Source organism: Mus pahari, chromosome X (genome assembly GCF_900095145.1).
Source record: "Mus pahari chromosome X, PAHARI_EIJ_v1.1, whole genome shotgun sequence".
In the NCBI taxonomy this organism is placed as follows: Eukaryota; Metazoa; Chordata; class Mammalia; order Rodentia; family Muridae; genus Mus; species Mus pahari.
This window is the reverse complement of record NC_034613.1, coordinates 65,922,100-65,934,808: the sequence shown is the minus strand read 5'-3', so window position 1 is coordinate 65,934,808 and position 12,709 is coordinate 65,922,100. Positions and strand designations below refer to the sequence as shown.

The window sequence follows — 12,709 nt, the reverse complement described above, 5'->3', positions numbered from 1 at the left end:
AGAGAGAGAGAGAGAGAGAGAGAGAGAGAGAGAGAGAGAGAGAGAGAGAGAGAAACAGAATGTTTCGTGTATTCCTGGGATCTGGGTGCTTGGGAGGCAGAGTTTCAATCATTCTTCAAGTACCCTATCTCCTCTTTTCCCTTTTTTCTATGAACATCTGAAACTCTATTGTACCTATCAGCAACTATGGTCATTTATTTCCTAACATACCCTGCCCCCAAAACACTGATGTGCCAGCTGTGTACAACATGTTTGTAATCCCAGTACTCCAGAGGCTGAGGGAAGAGACTAAAGAGTTGGAAGCAGGACTAGAGAAAAGGCTCAGTGCTTCACACAACCTACTGATCTTGCAGAGAATCTAAAATCAGCTCTCTTCCAAAGGGATGGTAAGTGTGAGGCCCCATGCCTATTCCCATCAGGATCCTTGGATAGCCCTGAGGTGACTGACTCTCTTCTATAGGTAAAAGAGTTCCTCAGAGGGAGGTCAAGCTCAAAAATAAGTCATTGAGGGAGACGACTCAAAATAGCTTTTACAATGGACCCATACATACTTCAAGTCATTTCCTGTGGACATAAAGGTATCTCAAGTAAATTCTGGGGTTCCCCCCTTTGAGCCCCAACTTCCTGATCAAGATTTCCCACCTCTGTGACCTACAGTGATCGCTCAGCACTGATATCACAGTTTCTCAGCAGTTTCACTTGGTCCCTACCTCAGGTTTCCTGACACCTCAGATTCACCCTTTTTCCCCTTTAAAAAACTCACAGGTATACTACATTCAATAAACTGTTAATCTTTCACTACTAAATAAGTTTTAAAACCACCTCCAATGAGGAAGCAAGATTAAAATCATTTTGTAAACATTTATCCTTTCTTAATGTTTGAAAGATAAACTTTTTTTCTTTTTCCATTGCTATTTTTAGTATGAAGGAAGGAACTGGACTTTGGTGACAGAGACTCAGCAAGATTTTCCCCTCAGGTCTCGCCCTCTGTCACCCTTCCCTCTTTCCCAGTGCAGTGTATATCTGGAATCCCAGCAATGGTGAGAGGTCCAAGTTCAGTGAGAGCTCCTGTCTCCTAAAATGGAAGGATGAACTATGAGGATGACAGCCAACATCAACCTCTGGCATACATGTGCATGCACAACACAAATGTATACATCTGCGTGCCCAAATGCACACACATGAACACATGCATATACCACACACAAAATATAAATTAATTAAACCAAGTATGGAATTTTTCATCCCAGCATTTAGGAGACAAAAGCAGGCAAGCCTGGTCTACAGAGCCAGCCAAGGACTATGTAGTGGGATTCTGGCTCAAAGAACAGAAAGAAAGAGGGAGGAGGAGGAAGAAGAAGGGAGGAAGAGAGAGTGAATGAGTGAATCCAAACAATAATAAGATTAAAATCAAAAGATAAAAACAGTGCATGAGGACAGATAACAAAGAGACTTCAGGAAACACAAGTTGGCTTTCTCCCCTTCCTTGTCCTCTCTTACAAATGACATCTCTAACACATCCACACATATACTATATCAAATAACTAATAAAAATACCTTAAATCAATGGCCAATGTTCAGGAAACACTAATAGCTATGTTTTTATTTTTTAAAGGAACTGATTGCTGTGACCAACACCACCTGTGGAAGCACTTCTTCTGTGGATCCTTTAATTTGGAAGACTTTGATCTCCTGAATTTAAACTCAGTATTTAGGATTTAAGCTTCAAGAAAGGAACGGAAAGAACCCAAGGTACCCAGAGATTACAATTAGAGATGTCAGACACAGACCAGATGAGGTGGCACAGTCCCATCATCTCAACTATTCAAGAGGAAAGGCTAGCTTGTGTCAGAATAAAATGGAGTTTGTGGATGGAGCTCCATGGTGGAGTACTTTACCTACATCTCATATAAGACTCAATACCTTACTATCACACAAAAACAGAAAAATATGGGGGTTGGAGAAGTAGTTGTCCCAGCAAAGGCCTTGCAACACACACACACACACACACACACACACACACACACACGCTGTACAAGCTTGCAAGGCAGTAGTGGCACATACCTTTAATCCCAGCAGGGGCAGAGAAGCATGCAGAGCCCTGAGTTCCAGGCCAACCTGGTTAGTCTACAGAGCAAGTTCCAGAACAGCCAGGGTTACACAGACCCTGTCTTGGGGGTTAAAACAAAAAGATTCTGTGCCAAGGTGAACATCAGGCCAGAAGTCTGGCCTTTCTGGGAAATCACCTGGCCAATGAAAGACCTTATCTCAAAATACATGGTGGGGGCTAGGCATGCTGGTAAGTGGCCTGACTTTAATCCCAGCACTTGAGAGACAGAATCAGCAGCTGTCTTGAGTTCAAAGCCAGCCTGGTTTACAAAACAAGTCCTAGGCCCATCAAAATTATATAATGAAACCCTGTCTCAATAAGAAAGGGGTGGGGGGGGCAGGAAGATGGTTTGGTGGGCAAAGTGCTTGCTACACAAGCATGAGGACCCGTTCTCAGTATCCATGTAAAAATATAGGGATGGTGGTTGGAATATGCCTATAATCCTAGAGCTATGAATGAGAGACAAGGAAGATCCCTGACACTCACTAGTCAGCTGGTATATATATATATATATATATATATATATATATATATATATGCACACTCATATACATACACTCCAGTGCAGACAAACTGGTGAGCTCCAAGTTCAATAAGAACCCCTGTTCAAAACATAAATGAAATTTAGTGTCAACTTCTAGCCTTCATATGCCCACACATCTGTACACATGTGCACAGCTACACACACAAAAACTGAAATCAAGATGGACAGCTGAGGAGTGACGTGAGGAATTGTTCAACAACATAAACCTGCCTGTGAATTACTTCAAAATCAAAAAGCACCCTACAAAAACTACACTCAAATTCCTGCTTTGTTTATGAAAACTTCACCAAGTACCAGAACAGCTCTGGGCGACCAGACCTTTGCACATTTAACTCTGCTCAGTAAGACATGTTACTTACTGGCTGAATCTCAGGTGCTGTTGAATCCATAAAATGGACTCCAATAGACCAGAACTGTTTTCAGCTAATTCTAAGGACATACACATGTGTGACTCAGTGGCAAAGCTATAGGAGAAAATAATCCATCCCCACATCATGGTCTGCCTTCCAAGATGATGAGACAGAAACAACTAATACTGATTGACAGATCCCTATCAAAATTTAATGGAAATCTGAGAGGTGGGAAAGGGGAATGGAATTTATAGATCTCTTGTCTCAAGTGGGAAAATCCACACTAGATAGGCAAGAACGTGGAGGAAGACCAAGTTTAAGAGCTGGGCCTTGGGACTCACATGCCTGTCCCTCCCCTATGTATGTATGAGTGCATTACTTGCCCTCTGTTAAGAATCCGTTTCCTTGGCTAGAGAATGGACACGGTGATTGTAATCCACATCAGAAAGGCCTAGAAAGTCCTCATAATAATTTGGTGTATCCAGTAAGGGGTGTCTAATTTGACACCCAAAACCCACAGGATGGAAAAAGAGAACTGACTGATTTCTATACCTTTTCCTGACTTCTACGTGTGCTAGCACATACAAATAAATAAATGTAATCAAATGTAATAAAAAATTAAAATCTTCATTACAGGACATTCTGGTAAAGTGAAGTTGTGTTCTTTATTTGCATAATAAAATGCAAAATTTTTGTTTGGTTTGGTTTCTTTCTAGAAGTAATGAGGGTCGAACCAAAAGCCTCATGCACAATAGCTAAGACAACCTCTCTGCAACCAAACTGTGCCTGTTACTAACCTTCTTTTTCTCTACCTCCTCAATGCTGAAATGACATCTACAGCTGGGGACTGAACTCAGGGCTGGCCTCTTTTGCTAAGCCCTGATTGCTAGGCAACTGAGCTACATCACTAGCCCCTCCTTTTGATTTTTGCAAATGCATAAAATGATGCTCAAAAAACAGTACAGAATTCCATGGTCCAGCAACTGGTCAACTAGGTGGGCTTTCTCACAGTTCAGGCTATTCCAATCATTATTTGGAATGGACACAGCAGCTTGGCTGCTCTAAGCAAAAAACGCCCTCACAAGAACCTAGCAAGGTAGATTCACCATGTGACCATAACAATAAAAAACATAGAGCCTCTGATATGTAAATTGGTGTTCAAGGAAATAGCTCAATCAGTACAGTGAGGACCTGAATTTACTACCTGGGAAACCATGTAAAAATGTGAGTGCTACAGTCTCTATCTATGATTCCAACCCTGAGGAGGATCCTGGGGGCTTGTCAGTCTAGTCAAATTAGTGAGCTTCAACTTGAATGAGAAAGAAACCCTGTCTGAAAAAATAACATGGATAGATAATTACCAACTAAAGGAAGATATCCCATATCAATCTGACATCCACCTCCTTCATACATGCAACCAGAAACACAAGTGCATAAACACATCTACGTATACATGAGAACATTAAAAAATAGGCTTCAGGACCATTTACAATTCCACAGTCCTATATCACACTACTGGTACCTATATACTGTCTACTAAAGCAAACTTAAGATGTAGAAATTAATATATAAAACTTGAAGGTGTTTTTAATTCTCTGAACTGATCCAAATGTCTTGTTTATTTTTCTATTGCTTTGAAGAAACACCATGACCATAGCAACTTACAGAAGAACCATATTGGTACTTAAAGTTTCAGAGGGCTGGTTGGAGTCCATGACTATCCATCATGACAGGGATCGTGGCGGTAGGAGCATGAGAACTTACATCTGATTCGCAAGCACAGGCAGAGAGTGAGCTAACTGGGAATCGTGTGGGCCTTTGAAACCTCAAAGGAATACACATACCTTAAAAGGCCACACTTCTAAACCTTCTCAAAAACATTTCCACCAACTGAGGACCTAGCATTCAAATGGCCTAAGGAGGCCATTCTCATTCAAACCACAATAATCCTGCATCAAAGAACATTATCATCACCCCAAGGATCCTGGTAGCCCACCCACCGGTACTAGACAGCAATCAGCCTCCATTCACAATGTCCCTCAAAGGCCTTGCTTTGGTGTGACTCCCTGGGCCTAGAAAAACAGCAAAACCCAACAGCAAAACCGAGGTAAACTTGAAATGAGTATCTGCCCAATACCATTAAAAGGAGTAAAATATCATTCTTTTTCTTTTTCTTTTAGTAGTGCTGCCTAAATGGACTTCTCTGACCTGAGTAAGGACGGATCCTGGAGTAGATGAGAGCCTTACACCCCAAATCACCCATGCCTGTCCTACAGGTGTGTGTGTGATTAAAGGCTTGAAAAGCTTCAGGGGGCCATTTTAATAAGTGGATCTAGTGAACTTCAACTTTCATCGTTGTACTAATTACCCAGGTGGGTGGTGCCATGAAAATCTGCAGCACACTTGGACACGAAATCCCTTTAAAAATAAAAGTGCCATCTACACTCAACACTATTTCATACCTTGATATGTGTCTTTAGAGAAATGACACATGGTAAATTTCACAGACCCACCAAGACCTATTTGCTACCCTAAACGAAGATGGGGGGGGAGGTAGGACAAAGTACTCACTCCCCCTCCTGTATTCTTGTGTCCTCTTTTAAGTTAAACCAGGGACTATTTCAGAGAAAAACACAAGTCAGGTCAAGGCGCACACACCAAAGCAGAACAGAAACAAACACTTGCACTAGCAGTGAGGCTTAGGTTTTGGTTAGGGGGAGGGGAGCTGTTTTAGGTTTTGCCCCACAACACTTGGTCAGAAAGAAACAAGCCGACCCCTAACTGCGGAATTTACAATGCGGAGGCCTCTGAGAACGCCAGACGCTGGGAAAAAAAAAAAAAAAAAGAAAGAGAAAAGAAAAAAAAAAAGCCCCAAGCTCCTGATTGCTCCTGGTCACGCACGTGAAGCCCAGGCCCCATCCAGCACCAGCGGGCCTCTAGCCTCCTCCTAAAGTTGTCACAAAACCTGAAGATCACCGACGTTCAAAGGCGCACCCCTCCCATATAAACTCCTGCTCCCAGCACCCTTCTCTACGTAAGGGAAATTCCTAAGACAGGGATGTGGGTGAGTGCAGATCTGGAGAACCCCTCCCCAGCCCCAAAGCAACAGGTTTACACCCTCCCCAGGCCGTGCTGGGCGGTCCCTTTCTCTCACCTTAGCCAGAGGAGCCGCCCTCCGTCGTTGTCACCCCCCCCACCCACCCTGGTCCCCGAGACCAGGCCTGGGAGTAGGTATGGGGAGGGGGCTCCCGGACTTCCCTGACAGTTTGAGCCTCGGAAACTGAGCACAAACGGGCCAGCCACTCTCCCCCGCGCGCCGCCGCTCGTCCACCGGGTTCCGGGAGCGCCGGCCCGCGCCTCGAGGATGAATGAGGCTCCCCTCCCCCACAAGGGGATCCCGCGCGGCCCCCAAGTCCCAGGGCGACGCGGGTCAGCCCAGCCAACCCCCTCTGGAGCCTCAGACAAAGAGATGCTGGGACGGAACTGAAGAGCTTCCCTAAACTTGCCTTTCCCTCTCCCCAAAACAAAGGCGCACCCAGGCCTTTCCCGCCCCCCGCGCGCGCGGCCACTTCGGGGAGCGGCCGCCCCAGAGGTATTGTTCCGCGTGCAGGGAGCGCGCCCAACCTGGGGTGGGGGGGCACACGGGAACTTGCCCCTCCTGAAGCTTCAGGGCCCGCGGTCGGGGTCACCGCCGCGCCCCTCGGCCCGAGAAGTTTGAGCCCCTGCCCGGCGTGTACTCACCTCGCCGCGAGCCGTGCAACTTGTGGCCGCGCACTCAGTGTACTGGCGGGTCCACCGTCACCAACCCCGGGCTGCGCGGAGGCCGACGAGGGCCAAGCGCCCCGGAGCAGCCGCGCGCTACCCCTGGCCCGCCACCTAGTCCACGAGAAGAGCGAGCGCTGGAAAGTTTCGGTGGCGAATGGCGGCCGGAGGGCGCTGCAGCGGCGGCGGGGCGGGGGCGCTGGCGGCTTGTCGCTCCCGAGCGTCGAGACTGGGGGGGGCTGGGCTGGGAGCGGCGGCGGCGGGAGAGGGCGGGACGGCGGGAGGGACCGACACGGCCAGTGACCTCCGCTGGGAGCGGACGCGAGCAAAGCCTACCCGGGCTGGGAGACGTGCCAAGAGGGTCGACAGCGCGCCGCCCTCCCCAGACACCTGGAAGAGGCTTCTCTCCAGCCCTGCCCTCCCCCACCGCGTGCCCGCCTGCCCCTCCCCCAGCTCCTTGGGGGGGCAGCGTCCCCACGCGGCAGCCCCTCCCCCACCGAGGGCTAGGACGCCAGGCCCGCCCTTCCCCGGACCAAGTCCAGACCCAGCCCCCCGGGGGCAGGGAAAAGACTTACATCTCGGCTCAGTTCTTCACCCTAAAGCCTCCCCACCCCCACCTCACCCCGCCCCAAGCCCAAGGTGGAGGAGGGAAGCCTAAACGTTGCCCTCTGGGCCCCAACCCGGCCCCTAGCTCTTTTTCTACAGACTCGGAGAGGAATGAGGGGGAACAGGGCCCCTACACGGATACTCAATCCCACACCCCGCACTCCAAGGTGGCTGGGGGGGAGGGGGAGGGGAGAACAAGGGCCACCCTGAAGATTGGGAGAGGGAATGGTAACCCAAACCACTGAAAGTGTTACCATCCCCCACCTCAAAAGACGAAGCCGCCCAGCTAGCCTAGAAGGTTCTCGTGCAACACCATCTCCAAGCGCATCTTCTTCAAAATTAACGACATAAAGCACACACACACACACACACACACACACACACAGTTGCCTTTACGCCCACCGCAAAAATTGAGGACTCGGGCGCAGCCATGACCTTTGCAAAACACCTCCCAGCCAAGAGTCAGAAATGCATAGAGGAGACGCTTTAACACAAGACTAAGGCACAAATAAGCTGGGGAGGACTATGTTAGGGTACTGGGGCCCTCAAATCTGTAAATCCCCACCCCCAGGCCTGAAACCGCAGGCGCTGGCAAAGTGTTTGCTGTTGCCATGGCTGGTAAGGCCCAGCCCTGGAGCTTCTTCCTCCCTTCCACGTCGGTGACGATTTCCCCCCAACTCCCGCCTTTAATTCAATTAAATAAATATCCGGCCCTCCTCCTCAGCACCTTTGGTGTCTGCCTTGCTGAGTATTTTTAAAATCAATTTGCCCCTCCCTTAGGCTTCTAATGAGCTCGGTGCTAAGCGCCCAGTAACACTCGGCAATTTAAACCCTAACCTCACTTGCTCCTTCCTTGAACACTAGGCGTTTGTTGCTCTGGTAGTTGGGGGTGGAGGGGAGAACCAGGGGCGAGTTTTTAAGGGGCCGGTTCTCCATCAAAAAGGCGGACCTCAAAATTACCTTGCAAAATATTGCTACGAAACGTCAAATATGTCAAACGACTGTTGGTACACCGTTATTAGAGCGCATCAATAAAAAATACACACTTACACAGTCTCCATAATTGTGAATCAGCAGAACACTGGCTTATTAGCTATCAGCTGCCATTCAAGCACCCCCACCCCCAAAGGACTTGGTAGAGCTCCCTTGAGCCTGCCCTTCTTAGCTCTTGGGCTCCTGAGCTTGTGCAGACTGATGCTGAGGTATTACGAAGGGTGCAATCGAAAACCGGAGCCCGCTCGTGATGCAACCCTGGCCCAGTTTACACGTGCTTCCCTTCCCCCACTGCATGCTGGTGGGAGCGCTGCGTTTTTTCCGCCTGTAGGGTCACATTGTGGTTGATTGATTCTCCTTTCGCCTTGCTCAGTCATTCAGATTTGGAAAGTAAATAACAAGTTGACATCATTACAGCTTCAGGCTTTACCCGGTCGCCAGCTCTTAGCTACCGCAGACCCTCGAGTAGCTGCGCAGCAAACCCTAACCACCTAGCTTGCTCAGCTCGGCTTGCCCAAATTAGTGCTTGAAAATTCCAAACTGAACAACTGCAGTTTGGAAAAGCATCCCTGCATGTTTCTGTTACTTGATAAGTGATGATCATCTTTAAAGTATGGGAAATTAGTGAGCAAAAAAAAAAAAAATCTCTTCTGCCATTAAGGGAGCTAGGCTTCCTCTGACTAATAAAGTGGGAGTTTAGATTTTCTACCTTGCCAGCATGATATATTATAGCAATCATCCCAATTCTTGCTGTTGGACAGTCAAGGACTAGGGATTTGGAGAGATAGCTCATCGATTAAGAGCACTTACTACTCTTACAGAGGATTCAGTTTCAATTTCTAGCACCTACAAGCCAGATCATCGCCACTTGTAACTGATTCCAAGAGATACTATGCCCTCTTCTGTCCTCCTAGGGCTCCTGCATACATGTGGGACACATAAATTCTCAAAGGTACACATACAATAAATAAATAACCCTTGTTTTGCTTTGTTTTAGAAAAAAAGAAAGTTGGTAGGGCTATAGGGAAAGTCCCAAAATGTGGAAGGCTGAGGCAGAATGAGACTAGACTACTTAGCAAGACCCTATCCAAAAATTTAAGTCAAGGGCTCATAATAAACAGTCATAGGAACCACCAAAGCATTGTAAAACCTAAAGACATAAAAACAGTCCCCTTTTGAAATAATAAGATTATTGACATTTTTTCCTGAAATGCTACTACATGAATGGAAAATTTTTCATCTGCTTTGGCTGTTTGCTAAAGGTGCTGATGTGGAAGAAAGCATGGAAACAAAAGAGAGGAAAGAGGAATAAGGTGCACTGTGTGTGTGTCTGTGTGTGTGTGTGTGTCTGTATGTGTGTGTCTGTGTGTGTCTGTGTGTGTGTGTGTCTGTGTGTGTGTGTCTGTGTGTGTCTGTGTGTGTGTGTGTCTGTGTGTGTGTCTGTGTGTGTTTTCAGTCTTGGTGAACACTTTTTGCAAAAAGAATTCGACTTCCTGAATTGCTTTCACTTTGTTCGTGTGTTTCTTTGTGCAGCACCGACACTATTTTCTTAACAGTGGTGGTTTGAGAATACCAAAAGCATGAAAGGAAAAAGTGAGTTAGATTTCATTAAAATTATGGAAGTCTGTAAAACATACTGTTTACAGTGAAAGAGAAGCTAGAAACAGAGAAAACAGTTGTAAAACCCAGGCCTGATAAAGAATTTTTATTAGATAGATAGATAGATAGATAGATAGATAGATAGATAGATAGATATTTTTTAAAGGTTTGTTTAGTTTTTAAAGTATGTGCCCATGTGTCTCTGCACATGAAAGTGAATGCCAGTGGAGGCCAGGAGAAGGTGTTGTTATAAGCAGTTGTGAACTGTCCATGTGGGTGTTAGAATAAAAACCTCTGCAAGAACAATACTTGATCTTAAGAGCTGCTCCATCTTTTCAGCCCCCAAAGAAGTCTTAAACTTGCTTCAGTAAAAAATAACTAAATTAGCAATAGATAGGAAACAAAAATGGGGCTGGGGGGATGACCATCCAGTAAAGGCTTGAACAGCAAAGAACTGATTCCTGAAAACTCTCGTCTGTTGTTCACACTCATGCACATACAAATATATGCAAATAAATTGTTTAATGGAGCTCTCTGGCCTAGTGTGGTGGCACACACCTTTAGTTGCAACACTTCAGAGGCAGAGGCAAACAGATTACTGCTTGAGGTTAATCTGTCTACATAATGAGTTCTAGGCCAGCCTGTAATACACAGTCAGACCCTACCTAAAAAATAAGTAAATGGCCAGGTGTGGTGGCTCACGCCTTTAATCCCAGCACTCAGGAGGCAGAGACAGGCAGATTTCTGAGTTCGAGGCCAGCCTGGTCTACAAAGTGAGTTCCAGGACAGCCAGGGTTATACAGAGAAACCCTGTCTCAAAAAACCAAAAAAAAAAAAAAATAAGTAAATGGATAAATAAAATTTGCTCTTTACCATTATATCTTGTGACATAACATAAATATCATACAACAGAAAAGAAATAGAAAGAAGTACCAAAAATACAGCTATCAAGGTAAACATTATAATGTCCTTTTCTGCTGGGCTCCATGCAGGCTAAGCAAATGCTCTACCACTGAGTGATAAACCCTAACCCCAAATATATTTCAATATTTATGTATGAATGCATTTGCATGTTTGTGTGTGAGTGCACGTGTGTGTGTGTTATATGTAAATAAAACAAGGGAACAAAATCATAGTAGAAAGGGAGTAGCAGGTACCCTTGAAAACCAAGTTCTCTCTGTTTGGTGATGGCATGACATTCTGGGAGAACAGAAGGGGCCGGTGCCTGAGGCACAGCCATGCAAGCAAAGAAAGTCAACATCAGAGTACACACTGCTGAGCAAAGGAATAACTGAGGTATGTAGTGGCACACACCTGCACATGGGCCATAAAGGCAGGATGATCAAGAGTTGCAGGACATCTTGGGCTAGGGAGCTAGAACCTATCTCAAGGAGAAAAAGAAAGGAGGGAGAAAGAGCACTAGCTAAAAGGATATAATACAATCCCCGTTTATTATAATTGGGCATGTATGTGTGCACACACCTGCACCGTGGGGTTCATGTGTGAAAGTTGAGAACACGTTCACAACTTCCACCCTGTGGAGACGAAGGGTCAAATTCAGGTTACCAAGCTTAAAGGCAAGTGCCTTTTACCTTTTTGTCAGAGTTATTTTGTATACTTTTATTTCAAGACACAATCTCACTACATTGCCCAGACAGGCTCTGAACTTGTAATGCATCTGCCTCAGACTTGCACATAGTCTGAGATTATAGAACTCTGTCACTAGGCCATGACTCTAGTGGTTGATAGCAATAGCAGCAATGGATCATTATTATTATTATTATTATTATTATTATTATCCTTCTTCCTCCTCCTCCTATTCCACATCTAAAATATTTTTGAAAATTTTACTTTATTTTTATGTGTATGAGCGCCTTGCCTGCCTACATGTCTATGCACCACATGTATACAAAGCCTTCAGAGACTAGAAGAGAGTATCAGATTCTCTGAATATAGAGTTACAGAAGGTTGGGAGCCATCTGTGGGCTCTGGGAATCGAACCAAGGTCCTCTGGAAGAGCAGTCAGTAACCCCTGAGCCATCTCTCCAGCAGATCAGTGTTGTTGCCTTTTCTTCTTCCTCTGAGATGATGTTTTACAGAGCCCAGGCTGTCCCCAGAAGTCTCTGGGAGGATGACTTTGGACTAATTCCCCACCCTCCACGAACCACTCTGCCCTGTTTATGTGATTCTGTGAAACAATCCCAGTGTTTCATGCACGCTAAATGAGCAATGTACCAAGGCCATGTCCTCTCCTGACTTCCATGATCCCTGATGCGAATGTGCACGCTTCCCCCGCCCGCTTTGTTTCCTCTTCTGCAGTTAGCATTGAACAGGCCCTAAAGGGAATGAACACAGGACAGAGGATAGTCACCTTGTAAATAGTTCCTGTGCAAAACAAAACAAAAACATTTGCTCCTATGTCAAGTGTGACAGTACACTGACATTAAAAAAAAAAAAGTCCTTCAACGGGTGCTTCAGAGACTCTGTGATTCTTGACAGATCAGTAGCCTTATAGTACTTCTGCATATGTATGTCATGGGCTGCGCTGGCTAGTTTTATGTCAACTTGAGATTAAACTAAAGGTATCTGAAAAGAGTGACCCTCAATTAAGAAAATACTTTCGGCACTGGGTGGTGGTGCACGCCTTTAAACTCAGCTCTCAGAGTCAGAGGGAGCTGGTTCTCTGTGAGTTCGAGGCCAGCATGGTCTACAGAGAGAGTTTCAGAACAGCCAGGGCTACACGGA

The 12,709-nt window shown here is 46.0% G+C and overlaps 2 protein-coding genes across 3 annotated transcripts in view; one reads left to right on the top strand and one right to left on the bottom strand.

The window, feature by feature from the left end:
• The window catches only part of LOC110313349 (F-box-like/WD repeat-containing protein TBL1X), a 163,066-nt gene extending 155,887 nt beyond the window's left edge, over nt 1–7,179 (bottom strand). For both annotated transcript variants that reach the window (XM_029533968.1, XM_021187430.2), the window contains exon 1: nt 6,746–7,179. The gene's annotated coding sequence lies outside the window, so the exon portion shown is untranslated. The remainder of the gene's footprint in view (nt 1–6,745) is intronic.
• LOC110314357 (basic salivary proline-rich protein 3-like) lies at nt 4,731–7,617 on the top strand. The gene is made up of 3 exons (XM_021188765.1): nt 4,731–4,748; nt 6,270–6,433; nt 6,669–7,617. Exons 1-3 carry the CDS (start codon nt 4,731–4,733, stop codon nt 7,615–7,617), a joined length of 1,131 nt encoding a protein of 376 aa, XP_021044424.1.
• The last annotated feature ends 5,092 nt before the right edge of the window (nt 7,618–12,709 follow it).

Bases quoted from the DNA above. Each gene is read 5' to 3' on its own strand.
- LOC110314357 (XM_021188765.1), top strand. The intron at 6,434-6,668 runs GTCAGCCCAGCC...CCCCTCCTGAAG, and splicing joins CAAGTCCCAGGGCGACGCGG to CTTCAGGGCCCGCGGTCGGG.